Here is a 17,225-nt window from a genome sequence, read left to right on the forward strand (position 1 = left end):
ATTTATGATGAAGGATGGAGTCTGTGCCAAGAACTGCTGAGATGTCCACCTTAAGCTGCATTCAAGCCACCCAAGGGTTTAAATAGGACGTTAGCTGAAGTCTTGCCTTTATCATTTAATAAATTAGTCTGGAGTACCTGAAAGATCCTTATGTATTTAACCCTTCTCTATCACAGCAAAAATAAGGACTTCTGTTGGTGTTGTATTGTGGATCTTAAATGTTGTGTATTGAAGACTCAAAGGTCATTTTCTCACATGACTTCTCCATAAAAATGCAATTTCTTATGTAGTTCTAATAAATACAATATCAACAATGAGATGGCCATGGAAATTAATTATTGCATTTCTAACAATGAAAGAAGTATGAAATTAATAAAGTTTCTTACTATATGTTTTTACTAAGGAAAAATATGAAGTATAGATGCATATATTATATAATATCTTTTCAGCAAGAGCAGTCACTATAGTTATGTTTTCTTTTTATTAAAATTGTATTGATGTTTCTATTTGCTGGTCAGAATTCCAGGAATTAAGAGACACAGAATGATGAGACTTACTTGCAATGAAGCATGAGGAAATCTGAGACTAAGGACTAGGCTGGCAACCTGCATTCCCAGCCATGGAAACTCACTATTTTTTAAGTGCTCAATGAATAATTTGAAGTGAATATTTCTCTCTCCTCCTAACTCCCTTCCTCATAGATCATCCAGTGCAAGTACTCCTTGCACCATGACTAGTGATTTGGAGTGTCTGTGTGCATGAACATTTAATTAAGAGGCTTGAGTAAATATATATATAAATGTATTATGTCATCATCTCTAAATTCAGATATTGAGACATTTTAACAATTTAAATTTCTAAAGAGTCTGATTTTCTTTCTTAAGGAAAATGTCATGACTAAATCTTCCTGAGAAATTCAAAATGCCTTCCTTTACCAGATATCTCTCTATAGCATTTTAGTATCTTTTCCAACCATATGTCCAACATCAGCAAATCCATTATTTGTTTCAAAAAGAGCATTCCCTGCCTTTCTTTCACTGTTACAATCAGCAGACTCTGGAATACAGTAGTGTTTATAAAGCGAAAGAAAGGTGAAATTTGCCAGTCTGACAGTTTTCAGTCAGGAAATGGCAAGAGAAGGAGGGAGGTGAGGGTCTTACCTTTGCTTTATTCCCAGTTCTAGAAGTTTCTGTACGTCACTTTTGGTCGATGCTTCATCATTTTTCAAAGACTGATAGCAATGAAAAAACTCTATTAGCAAAGAGATTTTTAATTATTCATCCGTGAAATTATTAATTTGCCCCCTGTTAATAAATTGCCACTTATGAAAAATGGAGGGATAGACTGACTTTTTTTACTGTGACTCAAGCACAGCTAAATGTACACAGCTGTTTTTCAAATAATTAAGGAGAGCTCATCAAATAAGTACATTTAGAAACAGCCAAATCACTAAAAACATTAGAATTTTCTGAAAAAGGTCAGTGTGTACATAGAGAAGATAATATTACAGCTCTTTGCTCATATCTGGATGTCTGCAGTGCTGAGTCTAAAACATCTCACAGTGTAATTTTGCTGAATACTATCTTCAGCTGTGCTGCATTCTAAAATAACTTTGCTCCAAGGAGAAGCACATTTCCCTAAAAGGTAAGAAGAAAAACCCTACAACAATAAAGAGTGATAAAGCACTAAAAAAACACATTAATTAAAACCAGAGAAGTCTGGAATATAAGACAATATAACATAATAATATCATACAGCACAGTATTCTCCTGTGAACAAGCATAGTGCTTTTCCTCCTTTTATTTTTCCCATCTAGCTTCCATCAACATGGAGACAAAAATGTATTGTCAGAAAAACAGTGTCCCTTAAAAAGGCATGAAATACAGAGACAAATCTCAGCTGATAATGAGTTTTCACCACACCATCAGACTCTGCTGGGAAAAGACAAGTGCACTCTTAGCTGAATATCTGGTGATTTTGGGACCTCAAATCCAGAGCAGCATTTTCAACCTACTTGTTACTTTATTGCTATTGAGTAGACAAAGGGAGAGCCCAACTCATTAGGGTAAAAATTTTCCATGAAAACACTGTGTTTATATTAAGTACAAAATTGACAAAATAAATAAAATAATATTCACATATTTAATATTTAAAACCAAACAAATCAGAAACATACTTTTTTTGTAATCAACAGATACCAGTAAGAAAATATAGGTAAGTAATATAGGTAAGTAATAAAGGTAAGTAATTCTATAAAAACTGAGACAGAACCTAACCTGAAGGTTTACTTTAATTCCCTGAAGTTCTTTAGAAGTCTTTAGCAGTTGGTGAAGTATGTTGCTCCTTTCCTTAAAGACTTCTTTCAGCTGTCTTTCCAGTTCTTCATAGCCCTGTCTAACACAGAAAATAAAAGCATGACATCATCTCAAAGCATCAGTCAATGCATCCGAAAACAGTCTCAGTTCACCTAAATTTAATTAATTCCAACGCCCTTTACAGATTTCAAATTAGACTGTGTCCCACTGTTCACCTGTATAACTTGATTTCTCCTAACATAGATAAATTGGTGTTTTAGATGTCAAAATGATGTGCTGCCTCTGAATGTGCAAATCATCAAACCCAAACACTGCAAATGATGTCTGGGATGAGCAGAAGGCAGAAAGGATGTATTTAGCACGAGTGATGGCACACAGTGTGAGACTTTTCCTACTCTAAAAGATATATTCCATGCAAGAAACAAAGCAAGACTTTGCAAGTGTGAAGTTTTGAGACCTCCAGCAATCTGAAGAACAGTTCAAATCTATTTTAACTTTGTAAAGTTTAATCCATTCCATAATTTCTTCTTGCTTAAACCTCCTTAGAGTATAAACTAGAATTGACAAATATGCTCAGGGGAATCAAAACTACTTATTAATTAAAGAATAAGTCAAAATATTGTATCCTTTCCAAAGTAGTAATTTTTACTTGGAATGTAATTGTATATTTTAAAGCTTTTATAAGATCCACAGTGAAATAAATCCAATTCATATTGCTTTACGCTGAACGAAATACAAACCCAACTCTCACATTCTGTTTCAGAAAAAAAAGGCAAACATTACAGTTAATGCTAAAGCAACATATTTTTTCATTAAAATTGCTGTTTTGAGGAAGATCAATCAGTGAATTGAAACACCTATTCCTATTACAACTTGATTTTAGTTTTTTTTCCCCTTCTTGCAGTACCTCTGCTTCTAAAAAGTGGGGGAAAAGAATCTGAGATTTGCAACACATCACTAGTATTTTATCATGAGATTCAAGACCTTGAAATTAAGCAGGAATCTTAACAGTAATGGATTTTGAATGCACATTTCAGCAAAGAAACTCATAAAAGCAAATTAAATTCACTATCTAATATCAGTACTGTCTACTTTAAAAATAGACAGTTCAAAAAAATCTATGATATTTATGAAAAAAAAGAAAATTATTCTATATTAAATGATACTATAAACAACTAGAAGAGATCACAGCGACTAAAACATCTCTTTCATCAACACAAGACATTCAGTAAAGAATCTTAGTATTATATTGAAGTTTCAGTAATAATTACATTCAGCTCTGACAGAATGTTGCAAATTAGAAAGCATACAGTTCTTTCAGACTGCACTTCTAATGAAACCATTTCTGCTGCACAAAAAGAACCGAGGTGTTGTGTTTTGCAACAAAGCACTCAACGCTTTCAGTTAAAGTCTTCAGCACAACTGTTAGGTCAGCTGTTGAATTTTACAGTAGAATTTCTCTTTTGGAGGGAAGTTGAAATGAAAGAGAAGTGAGAGATTATACACACACGAAAAAATTAAGCTTTACCAGGATGGCAAAATAAAAACTACGATCTCTCTGATACATTCCACAGCTGGGAGATTAAAAAGCTCAGCAGTAAAATAGTTCCCTTAAGAAGTTTTGCTTTTTCTTTCAGTGTGTGGATGAATGCTACTTCAAGAAACGGCGGTTTCGGACCATTTTGATTATGTTTAGATCATTTTTATTACATTCACCCACCAGAGGAAAGGAAAAATTGCAGGTCTAGTGGGGTAACAAGAAGCACCTCTGAATAAGACAAGGAGTGAAGTCAGTGGAAGGAGATAACTCCAGGACTGAGCTATGCCTACCTGCTGGTCACTAAACACCACTCCTAGGTAGTGGAGTTATCCTCGATATGGATACCTAATGTTATCAAAACAGGAGTTCAAGGCCAGCTGAATGGGGCTTTGAGTAACCTGCACTACTGGAAGGTTTACCTTGCCATGGCAGAGGGGTTGGAACTAGATGATCTTTAAGGTCCCTTCTAACCCAAACCATTCTATGATGAAAAATAAGTTCTCTCTAATAGTGGTCACGTAGCCAAACACATATGGGTTTACAGGAAAATCTATATGCCAAGATTGTGAACCTTGCAGAATTTAGCATTATCCACATGGAGGGTAAATCTTCCTATCAAATTATATGATAGAAACTATATAAATCAAATCTAGCAAGTGCTAGAATACATGATAAATATAAGCATTCTGGTCCTTACCTGCAATATAAATAAAATATCCCGCTTATGTTTTATACAGAAACACCTACAGGGTTTTTTTGGCTACCACTTCAGCTGCTTGTGATTTTAAAGAAGGAATACATCACTGTAATAGAGCTGGCTCACCTGAGCAGTAACATTATGTGCAGTCAGCCTGACAAGCTTCAGAGAATACCCCCAGTTTCATTTGCCAATGAACAGACGCCAAGGAGGAATTTCCTCCTGCTGAAGTGATCAAGTAGTTTCAATAAGGTCATCACTTTCATTACTTTTCAAGCAACACAAAATGTGCATTAGTCTTGATGGTCTCTTTTTGCTACTGTTACGTCAGGCTTTTGTTTAAAATCAAACTCAGCATTTTAAAAAAAATTATGTGCTGCTGGTAACACTGTGTTTTAACCATCACTTCGAAGTACTCTCTCCCCAAATTCCAATTGAGCTCGAGCATTTAATGGTCATCTCTCTGTCCCAAGCTGCCAGCTGTGCTGTTCCATGGGAATTCAGTTGGCATAGGTTTCACTCTACTGCCTGATAAATAGCAATCTGCATTATCTAGGACATTTTCCTTATATTAAAATTAATATAAACTATGAATGCTTATTATCTTCTATGACACACTATGTAGAGAGGTAGAGACAAAAAGCCAACAATCAACTTACCACAGAGAGTCACAAACCAAACCAAGCCCTCAGAACTATTTCTAAGGACTTAAAGAGCACAGCTGCCCATCTCAAACACTGCCAAAGACACAGCAGGAACTGCAACAGTCAAGTCTTGTTGCTGGATCCAAGGATAGGGATATCTTTCCTCTCCACTTGCCCTTTCTTTCTTTTCCTTAGACATTTTCTTAAGTGACAGCTTTATACTTTTACATTGTTGTATTACTATAGATAATAATAACGAGAACAGCTATGTGCCTCCTTGCAACCAAATTGTTCTAAAATATATATATATATATATATATATATATATATATATACACACACCCCTACCAGTCATCCAGTGCCTAATTCCCTCTAATTTACCCCAAGGGATATATTTACAAGAACCTTAGTTACCTTTGTCTTTGGGGGTAGGGTGGTCATAACACGATTAGAAGGTATTTTTTTAAAGAAAGGATTGAAGAATGGAGATACAAGACACAGCTATCAGATCTATTAATTATTAGGTCCCCAAGGGTTTTTAAATTTTAATATATCTCTGATATCGAGCTCTGACTCTGCATTGTGTCCAAGAACAGTGCCCATATATTTATACAGTGAAATTCAACTCTGCACCATGTGATAAAAAACAAACCCTCTGTTTTGGCCACCTCAATTTCTACAGTGAGAACTTTTTGCACAAAAAAGTGCAATTCAAGTGAAAAGGAGTAAATTTGCAAATACAGTGGTCTAACCATGAATCACTTAGATTATTTAACAGCTCTCACATTCTCCACAAAATTGAACATATCTTCACTTTTACACTTCCTTAATATTAACAGGATTCTCAGAAATGGATTTAAGGAAAGATCTATGGTCAATCAGTTTTCTCATTCTTCCCTTCTTTAATTATAAATAACCAAATTTTAGTCTCACATGTATTTGATAAGCATTCTTTGGAAGGTTTCAACCACGTCACTTTTCCACATCAGCACACCCATACTCTGCAGCTGTGTTATTGTATGAAAAGTACAACATATTTTCCAAAGCTAATGTTAGATTAATAAAAAATAATATATTTTCACCTTCTAGTTCCTATTCGACAACACATCAGTTACAAAACATATAAATACAAATACAGAAACTTTGTCCTGATGAATACAAGCACACTCCTCTGATTACTGAATGAGATTTTTTGTCTAATTAAGAAAAAAAATGTAAGATGGAAAGCAGTTGAACCAGATGTTAGAAGACCTAATCAGAAAATTTCTGCTGAAGTCAGAGAAGATTTAAAATGAAAGAACACCTCATCTCTGTATAGGTACCTGCCAGAATGAAGCACATGGGTCTTTAAGGATGATGGCACCATCCCTCACTCCACTATGAAATTACACACATATCAGATTTGTTCTCTGAATATTAAGTTACGCCAGTTGACACCTTTCTGCAAAATTAAGTGCCATTGTCAACATACGAATATTTATCATTTCAGCACATTAAGGTGCTTTTATAAATGTTCGTTGTGAAAGAGAACAATTTAGCAACACTCTGCATGTTACAGTCATTTGTAGTGCTCTGATTCTAAGTTGTTTCGTTTTTACCATCAGCTTATTAATGTAGTGCCAGGGTAAATTTCAATATAATCTGTTTTCAAGGGAATGATATTCACTTCTAGTTTCAATCTTAGTCAGCTGTTTTTACTCTTCTGCTGACATGACTTAATATTTAAGATATTTATAAACATCCCAATCAATGTTAATTTTTGGTATAACAACAGAGGCAAGTATTCAGTAACTAGAAAGACTTATATCCCACTCCACCTGTGACTGTTACTTCCTCAAACGCTAGAAGTTAAGCTTCAAAATAAGGATTGAATTTATTTCTCACATGTACTATGTCAGGACAAATGAATATCTAGATAAAGTATGGTACATATAGCATATATATATAATTATAGCATATATATATATATAAAATGTATTATGATAGCATCCAACTACTTGTTGGTTTCATATACATTTTTTTCTTGAAACAAGATTTTCAACTAGTTGTATATGATTTCACTCAGTTCTGCATTAACTATCACATTTGGAAAAAATCATATAATCATTAGCTTGATCAGCAGATATGCTCTTGCTAAAATCCAGCCTTTAACAGATACAACTGTTCTCCACAGTTAATTCACATTATATGTTTTGTATCTCAGCATTATCTTAAACACTGTGTTTCAGACTGGGGCAGGGAGGAAAAAACCTGAACACAAAACCTGGGGATTTAGGAGCAGATGAGGAACATTTTTCTTTACCTGACCATTAGCTGTGCAAAATATTTCATTATTATAGATCAGGTTTGTGATCACCTGAGGAACTTAAACATACACAAGTCTATGTGGCCCAATGAGATGCATCCCAGAGTCCTGAGGGAATTGGTTGATGTAATTACTAAGCCACTGTCCTTGATATTTGTAAGTCATGGCAGTCAGGTGAAGTCCCAGGTGACTGGAAAAAATCTTTAAAAAAGGGTAGAAAGGAGGACCCTGGAAACTACCAACCTGTGAGCCTCCCCTCTGTGCTGGGAAGGCCATGGAACAGATCCTCCCAGAAGCTGTGCTGAGGCACATGGAGGACAGGGAGGTGATTTGGGACAGTCAGCACGGCTTCACCAAGGGTGAGTCCTGCCTGACCAACCCAGGGGCCTTTTATGGTGGAGTGACTGGGTCAGTGGACAAGGGAAGGGTTACAGATGTAATTTATCTGGATTTCTGTAAAGTCTTTGACATGGTCCCCCACAACATCCTAAACTGGAGAGAGATGGATTTGATGGGTGGACTGTTAGATGGATAAGGAATTGGTTGGCTGGGCACATCCAGAGGGTCGTGGTCAACAGCTCAGAGCCCTGATGGGACATGAGTGACAAGTGGTGCCCTCAGGGGTCCATACTGGGACCAGTGCTAAATAATATCTTCATTAATGACACAGATGAAGGGATCGAGTGCACCCTCAGCAAGTTTGCAGATGACACCAAGCTGAGTGGTGCAGGTGACACACCTGAAGGACGGGATGACATCCAGAGGGACCTGGACAAGCTCCAGAAAGTGGGTGCATGTGAATCTCACAAAGTTTAATAAGACCAGGTGCAAGGTGCTGCACCTGAATTGGGGCAGTCCCAGGTGTCAGTAAAGGCTGGGGGATGAACAGATCAAGAGCAGCCCTGTAGAGAAGGATTTCTCCATTCCATTGAATTTTTTAATGCATTTATCATAAATAAACCAAAACAACCTCGTATCTTCTTGGCAGACTCTTGGCAGTGTAGAATCAATGACTCATCAGGGAAAAGATGCAGATTGCAGTTCCCATCAATGAGTAGAGGAGCAAAAGGAGATTTCTGAAAACTTGCAGCTGGCATGGATGCCTGGCCCCAGGAAATGAAACAGCAAGTTTAATCATCATGAACAACGTGATACTGAAAAAAAATGACCCGAAGAAAAAAGCCACTTGCAAACAACCACTAAAAAAGTGCACAGGCAACAAAGCCCAAAGATTTGAGAGGAAGGACTGTGATTAACTGCACATAATCACTGTGATTAACTTCCCATAAAAATAATTCCTCTGCCCAGCCACACAGATGGGTGTGTTGAGCCTTTTTCCTTCTTTAACTTGTTATTCAGTAGGCACGATGCCCACAGCAATGAACCCTGCTGTAATATGGAACAGACCTCTTCTGGAAAGGAAGTGACTAAATTCCTTACAACTACAGACTGCACAAATATGGACTTATCTTCTGTATGTAGAGTTGATTTTTCAGATTAGTTCTGCAGGATTTAGATTTTTTAATTTAGTACAGAAAACTGCTCTTTTCCTAACTTTACCCTTTTCAGTTGTGATATTCTTCATCATTTATGTCCATTTTACTGCCTTCGGTCTGATTTCCGATTGCATATCTCAAACTTTTGACTAAGACCTCAGTGTTATTACCCTTAACTACAGCACTGTTACATTAGTCTCCTCAGATAACCAGAAATTCCTTTTTTCCAAAATCTCTTACAATACAGTCAGGTTAACATTGCTTTTGCAGCTAGTTGCATAATTTCATCCCATAGCTGCTTTGGAATTTTACCTTTAATTTTGTGGTTTAATTAAAAAATAACCTAACAACATCACAAAATCTATAGAAAATTATAGAAAAATCTCATTCTGTCCAAACTGTTGTCTCATTTGATATAGAATTGAAATATTTCTACTTTACCTGACAAAATTGTCAATGTGTATCCTCTGAAAGTCTATTTCACTGTTTAACGACTTAGTTCAGTAGAGTTCACCGATTAACTTTATCCAATATAAATTTAATCAATATTGCTTTCAGCATAATTTACGTGAGGGAAATTTGGAGTAACAAAATGTAAAACAACTGGTGAATACGAATTATGAGGAACAGACAGAAGTACCTGGGAAACAAGAGAACTTGCAGTTTCAAAAATCCACTAGCTTGTGAAACATTAAAGAGAAATGCTGAAAAAAAAAATTACAGATTTTAAAGAACAAGAAGTGTAAAATAAAGGAAAGAGACGTAAAAGTAAAAATGTTGCTAACTTAGATAAGAGATATATAATCCTCTCAGATTCAATCACAGGAAGTTACCCAGAAATAACTGTATGCAGAAAACCTTGCAGTATATCACAATAGTTTGTGTCTCTCCTTTCAACAGATGACATACAGAGCTGTATATATTATTTCAACAATTCTTTATGCTATGAAATGCTTCCTTCTGTTTCCCTCAAAAATGTACTCAAACATTTTATAAAAATTAGTACATAATAAATAACAGTTGCTCTTCTCATTAGACCATGTTGATTCCTCTCTTTACAAAGTCTTTATGAAGCCAATCTTCATACAATTAAGCTTAATAAAATTTAACTGTCTAATAAAAACTGACTGTGATATCTATGGCTTGACAATTCCTCAGTAATAGATCTGAAGAAACAGAATAATATGTGAATGGATAGACTCTGAGGGATAACATGATGATCAGCCAAACAGGCAAGCTTTATTTTTTTACAAGGGGTTTAACTACGTGATTTCTTTTGGATTTAAAATTTTATGTTCATAATAGACATTTTAGGTTAATAGGAATTATACTTATTAATCACCATGTCGTTCATCCATTTGGAAAATTATCTGACCGGTGTGTAGAACTTTGGTGAGATTTGAATCAATTCTTAATTAAACCTTCGGTGGTTTTCACGTAACATTTCTATTTCAGAAAACACTTAAGATCTACAACAAAACATTCAGGCAATTTGCTCCATCCTTTCTACCAGTGTTCACTCACTCAGTGTATAAAATGGTGCATCAAGACAATGTTATTTGATTTTCATCTATCATTTCAGAATCTCAGTTCAGCACCTGTAATTTTTGTTGATCCAGAGACCATACCAAGGCTCATCACATTTGGCTCCTGTTTGCATCATCCTGTTTGCCAGAGCTCACTACACTCAGTTACTCAATTCTTGATCAAGACCTTCCTGTGACAAGGAGGAAGTGCAAACTAAAAGACAAACTACAGATGTGTGCCATACTTGCATTTGGACACTGATTCCATGGCTGCTTCATCTTTAAATGACTTGGAACAATGAAGAAACATCACCAACTTCACCGCTTCACTCTTTGCTTTTTACAGAATCTGTGGGAACTACAGGTAGCCAAGAGATTTTTCAAAGATCCCAGTGTAATTTATAATAGAAAACATTACCAAATACAAATATAAATGTTTCTATCTCTTCCCCCTACAGTCTTTCTAATTCATTAAAAAATAATTATATTCTGACTACACCATAATGAGAATTACATGGGGAGGGACAAAACAGTTAAATTTACCACATAGCAAATGCAAATCAAGTGCTAAAGAAAAATGTTCTTATCAAGTTTCAGTCAAAATTTGTGTTTCCTGTTGAGAAAACCCTTCTGGACTGCTGAAATGCAGCTATATTAACAAGCAGATATAAAAAGCAAACGCTGACAACAAATGCCCAGCTCACTTCCTACAGACTTCCCTTTTCTCAGACACTGCCTTCTCCCTTAGCAGATGTCTCCATTAGCAGCCAGCATCTGGTACGTCTTCTAGATGAAACTAAGTGGAACTTCACTCCTAAGTTTTTATTTTTATCGAGTTCCCAATGACATAAGTGCTTCTTCAGCTGCATCCAGAACTATGTGAACTAAATCTGCTCAGAGAATATGTCACTGACCCAGAACTGCTGAGTTCAAGCATTAGGATTTTTTTTCCCCTCTCCTTCCATATCTGCTTCAAAGGACATTTCCATTGTTGGTTCAGCATATTGGGTACCATTTCCCCTGAAAAAGAGCTTCCTTCGCTCTGTATTCAGCACATTTTTACTAGATCAGAATTGAGACATACATAAATTTAGGAAATTGTCTATACTTGCAATTTTTCTGCATTTTGCATTGTCTTTTGTGTTTTCCAAATTAACTATATCAAAATCAGAAAGAATGCTCTGTAGCATTGCTGCAGCAATGCTGACATCATCTAAATTCACTCTGGAGAAATTTCCCATGTTATCAGCATACTAATACATGTATTCTGTCTAACTTCCAGTCTGCAAATGTTACTGCACTAAATGCCCCAAATATCAGATTTCATAACTCTATTCTGACTATTATTTATTTCCATAGATTAAATAAATATATACTTTAAAAGTAAGAATGCCATTCAAAAGATGTTCAGGAATTGAACTGAAGTTTGAACAACTCTGGGCACAGCTTAAAAATCCTCCTAATTCCTCACCCAAGAAAAATAAAGATTGTGGAAGTATTTAGGGCAGCTAGGCTGTATGAATTCTCATTTCTCTAAAAACTGTGCACATTAAATGTGCAGGGATTTTCCCACCCTAGGAAAAAAGGTGATGGCCAAACTGCATTTAAATATATTTAACGTTAAGTAATTTATTTAAATAGTTAGTTTCAAGGTATATTCAACTTCCCTCTGAAAATGGCTTAGTCTTCAGAGAGCTAAAAATGGTAATTTAAACCATAACTTTAGACAATTGAGCTTTTTTGCTGGTACTGGACTTGGATAATACAGAAAGAGCCTTGGGAAAGATCCTGTATCCCAGTGTAAGTACTTGCCTTCCCTACTGCATTTGGAAGTGCAAATGAAGAGCAGTTGGACTGTGAGAAACCACTCTGGCTTTAGCAGAGGTTAGCTACAAATTCCCACAATCAAAGGGAACAGAAGCCAGTCTTTCAGGTGGCTATAAAACAGACACTTCTATTTACCACTGCACATTCCAAGAAGGTTAGAAAATGAGTGTAACCCATATAACTCAACGGCAATTTAAAGGATTTATTGGTTTAGCTTGTATCTGAACTGTAGAGTGGTTTTCTCAAGGGCAATTGCAATATGAGATCACTTATCAAAGACAAGTCCACTCTCTTTCAGAGTGATGTATTTTGCCTTGGAGCATTTATACACAGACATATAGCCAGCAAATATACATGAAGGATTTTAATTATAGCTAATTATGGTATTATTAGATATGAGAAAGCATTAGCTGCTTAGAAGGTGAAAATTATGTTAAACATATACATTTTATGATTTGTACTGACTACAAACTCTGGGGTATTGACTTCCTGATAATTCTGCCATTGCTCGCTCCTTCCACTGTGAGTGGTTTACTATTCTGAAGAAAACCAAAAGCCTCAGAAAGTGACAGCTGCATTTTCAGGTCAATTTTTCCACACTTTCTTCCATGAAACCAAGAAAGGAATTGTACATCAGGGGAAAAGAACCTTTGAATGTAAAAGCAGACATATTTCTAAAAATGCACTGAGCCAAAATACAAGGTATTTCCCTTTATATTTCTTTTTCCTGGGGATCAAAGTGAAAACATTTGCAAACTTACAAAAACATGCTTTTCTAGTTATATGTACTATTCATTATCATGGGAAGAATCTTGTATTTATTTCAATAACTTCAGAAGAGCAGAGGTGATGTAGATCCTTGACGACGTATTTGCACACTCTCAGTTGTGTGTACAGACTGTCAAAATTTGGAAAAAAAATGTCTGCACCCACAAAATCATGCACTCTCAGAAAACAAAAGTGGTATTTGTGGTAAAAGTCTTTGGATAATCATATTCCAAACTCCCGTGCATCACACATCCATTTTATGCCACAAGCAACACCCAGCACAACTTCCCTCATGTGTGTGCAGAAGTGCCAGTGTACACAATGATGTGGGTCTTTCTGTTTGGTTGAATGCTGAGGTATCAATCATTTGTGTTCACTTAACAATAAAATTGGTTAATAAAAAAAGTCAGGTTTTAAAGTCAACATTCGTTGAGCACCCCCATCCTAATACATATTTTGTGGCAATGGTAATGAAAACTCTTCAATGTGAGTCAAGATGTTCCATTCTCACCAGAAAAAACCCAGGTAATCCAGCACATTAAGAGTAATAGGATTTTAATATTTTAATAGAACTTGACAGAAATTATGCTCCATAAACATCCTGTATTTTTTCAGTAACACGCTTTCCACTGACAAAACCTGACAAACTGAATTTTATGTACACATCTTGTAAACTTGAAAGGACAGAACCTTTTGAAATCTGCTTGAGTGAAACAGATCCAAACGTTTTGTAGTGTGACATTCCCTGTTTACAGTGAAAGTGGTAAAGTAACCAAATATTAAATAGTCATTACAGAACTCTGTGACTGCTGTTTAACTTACAATCTTCTGTTTATGTTATAAATAAAAGTTCAGAATTCTTACGTTTATGCTTCTACTGTGATGAATTTTATGAACTCCACGTTTGACTTCATGAATGCAAAACACACCAGCATTTCACCTGCTTTCCTCACACAGCCTGTTAAATGAATACACTGCACAGATGTCCTTTCTTAATGGACAACTATTAATTTCTAACTATAGCTGAACTATTCTTGTTCCTAAAGCCATTCTCACTGTTACTAGGGCTGTGTCTGCACACACAAAGCAGGGAGTAATATAGTGCTGTGTTGTGTTGGATCACTAGGTATTTTCTAAGTAGAACTACACACTCCACTAAATAAATCATCTTCTGAAGGTACCCAGATTTTTGCTTCAAGTTGGAAAAATACGAGAGTAGGGAGAGCACAACACTAAATTATGGGGTATGAGTAATTTCAAAACTATTTTAATTTGATCTGATTCATTAAATGGCTTTTGCTGAAAGGAAAAAGTCTCAATGAATCTGTAAAACCAAAGGAGGAAGAGCTACACCCCCGATACTCAATGGTCCAGTTATTAGTATGTAGGAGATCTGGGTTAAGATTTGCAGCTGCTTTAGGTCTTATCTCTGATAATAATGTGAAGCAATCCAGTTTTAAAGCACTTTCAGGCAACTGCAGTTATTACTGATGTTACTCACACTTTATAGAGAATTAAGTATTCATCACAGTAGGAGTACAACTATCTCATCCCTCATGTGAATAAGTCTTTGAAAAAGGAAAAAAAAGAGAATCATTCCTCATCTTCTCGCCTTTTGAAGTAACTTCTTGTATACATTTCACGTATTGAACTTCAAACATAGTTCAAATCCACACCCTGCATAACACAGAGAACACTTCTAAGACTTTTTAACACTGGAGAGGGGGAAAGACGTTCGGTAAATGAGTCAGAAATAATTATCATTCTACCTCACTGCTTTTAACCTATATTCAAAAGTTTATGTTCAAAAATATGGGATGTTCAATACAGCTTATTCGTTTTAAAACCCCCAGCCCTGGAAAGGAGGCAGAGTTTCCTTTAGGACTCCCAAGACTGTTTTGTTTTGACACACTTGATTCATTGCATGTAGTAACACCAGGACTCCAATATTCCTCTAGGGTAAGAAAAATGAATGCCACTCTTTGGCTGATAAACAATTGGGCTCAATCACTTGGCTCTTTCCTGGAAAAAAGGTTTCTAAAATCAATAGCCAGCTGGCAGTAGATCCTGCACAATATTTCTGAGAGAGGGGAAAAAAAAAAAAGAAGTCAGCTCCCTAAAACATATTGGTTAAAAAAGATAAAAACCAGCAGTGGTATGCAGGGCCCTGCTAAAAGTGCTTGAGAAAGGAGTGTGGTATGATACTAATTCCTCCTCAGGACCCTCCCTGCTGGGGGAAGAGGAGCTTTGGCATCTTTTTTACATCAGCCCTAAGACAAGGCTACCCATGGTAGCATAAGACAACACAGTTCCATCGAGGGCAACACATTTGACACCAAGTTCTGTGCTGAAGATAAATCACTTTTTAGTGATTTATCACTAAACACAATCAAATATTGATTTATCACAACACAATCAAATATTGATAAGTAATTTAAAAGGAAATTCAATTTGATAAAAATTATTTTTTGTCCATCTCTTCAACTCTTTTATTTTACTCCCAAATTTTGAAGGCACTGAAGAGCTCCAAAGGCTCTGATCTGTATTCAGATCTACAATTTAGAAAACAAATTTCTCTTTTTCACTGTTTAACAGCTACAGGAGATAATATTTCAAGTTAAAGTCTGTCATAAAATGTACCATGTGGATTTTGGTGTAGTTCAGAACTGTCCACAAAATAATAACCTTCACCTTCTGTAGAAGATACCTAATGAGTTCCCCACATGTAATTTCTTAGATAGCTCCTCCAACATAATTTATACAGCACATAGATTTCTTTGGGGAAGGAAGGACTGTCACTGCCATAAGCTCTCTGCTCCCAGCAATATACTGGCATTTTAAAATGAAAACTCTACAAAAGGGATTCACTACTGTCAAATTTTCACAGCTAAACTTTCTCGAGGTCCCTCTGGCTAGTGTCAGACATCCAAAGATTAGAGAAGGAGAGTGAGGGAGAATTCTGTTTTTATGAGGAGGGCAGCTGAAGGGGTTAATTTCTATAGTAGTTTTAAGTGTGTTTTTTTCCCCGAGTCATATAACATTTGCTTTAGTGCTGTATTCAAACAGCTTCTATGAGTGATCTCTGAATAGCTCCCTACTCCCAGTTTCCAAGGATATATTAAATTCCCATCTGTTATCAGTCACACAGGAGTCTGTTTTTTAACGTCCAGTATCAAGTTCATACAGTTTACTTTCAGTATTTTAATGCTCCTATTTGTAATGTACCCAGACTAAAAACATGATCATCGGTGAGCCCTGGGTGTTCAAAACCTGATGTCTAACTCATCAGCCATGGTTCATTTCCTCCTGCATAGTCTGAAATGACCTGTGAAACTAAGGCTCTTCAGCAGACATGCTTCAGAGGAAAAGAATAAAAGAAAAGAAAAGGAAACACACTGCTGATATGATACAGTTGTTTTGTTTTGGTTTTTTTAGTGGAAGGAGGCGTTGAGCTATGTTTTAAATTGTTTCTAGTAAAAAACAATCTAGTTGTCTGCTTAACTGAAACTCTCCCTGATAAATGCAATATCCTCCTCTGCATGTTTAAGCTTTGCCCTGTAAAACCCCATTACAATTTGTGCTTAAGTCATCTCTGGGCAAAGCTCTGAACCTTATGGAGCAAAGATTTTTAATTAGAACAGCATGAAAAATATTTACATTAACAGACAAAAACTGAGTCGAAATAAAGAAGCTTCTCGATCTGATGGCTTCAGTGGTGAAATCTTAGAATATCTTTAATAGAAATTACCTTTGTTTAATGAAACCAACTCAAGGAGGAAGCTTCCTTTGATCTGTAATATGTAGATATGCAATGCAAACCAGAACCTATTCGTGGCCCTATAATCTCTTGTTAAGATCACTGTATTCTTTCCCACAAAATTTAACTCACGGGATCTCCACATTAACCCAAAGCCAGCGAAGCAGCAGCCTGTGCAAATTAAGTCCATCCATGGTGCTTTCCTGGCCTCTACTTTTCACATGCTTTCTCTGAAAGTTGAAAACTGGCAAATGGTTGGAAGAGCATCATATTTAAAGTACTCACAAGCCTGGAGGCCTTTTTTTTTTTGCAGCTACTCTTTTATACACCAGTGGAGCAGAATTGTAAGT

General features: G+C 36.0%; 1 protein-coding gene across 2 annotated transcripts in view; it reads right to left on the reverse strand.

Moving 5' to 3' along the window:
- Nucleotides 1-17,225, reverse strand: part of LUZP2 (leucine zipper protein 2) — a 129,965-nt gene that overhangs the window by 69,212 nt on the left and 43,528 nt on the right. For both annotated transcript variants that reach the window (XM_027662219.1, XM_027662220.1), the window contains exons 2-3: nt 2,277-2,394; nt 1,161-1,231 (exon numbers count right to left, since the gene is read on the reverse strand). In XM_027662219.1, coding sequence (XP_027518020.1) covers nt 1,161-1,231; nt 2,277-2,394 — 189 coding nt within the window. The remainder of the gene's footprint in view (nt 1-1,160; nt 1,232-2,276; nt 2,395-17,225) is intronic.

Source organism: Corapipo altera, unplaced genomic scaffold (genome assembly GCF_003945725.1).
Source record: "Corapipo altera isolate COAL_440 unplaced genomic scaffold, ASM394572v1 RXGC01000072.1, whole genome shotgun sequence".
Classification (NCBI taxonomy): domain Eukaryota; kingdom Metazoa; phylum Chordata; class Aves; order Passeriformes; family Pipridae; genus Corapipo; species Corapipo altera.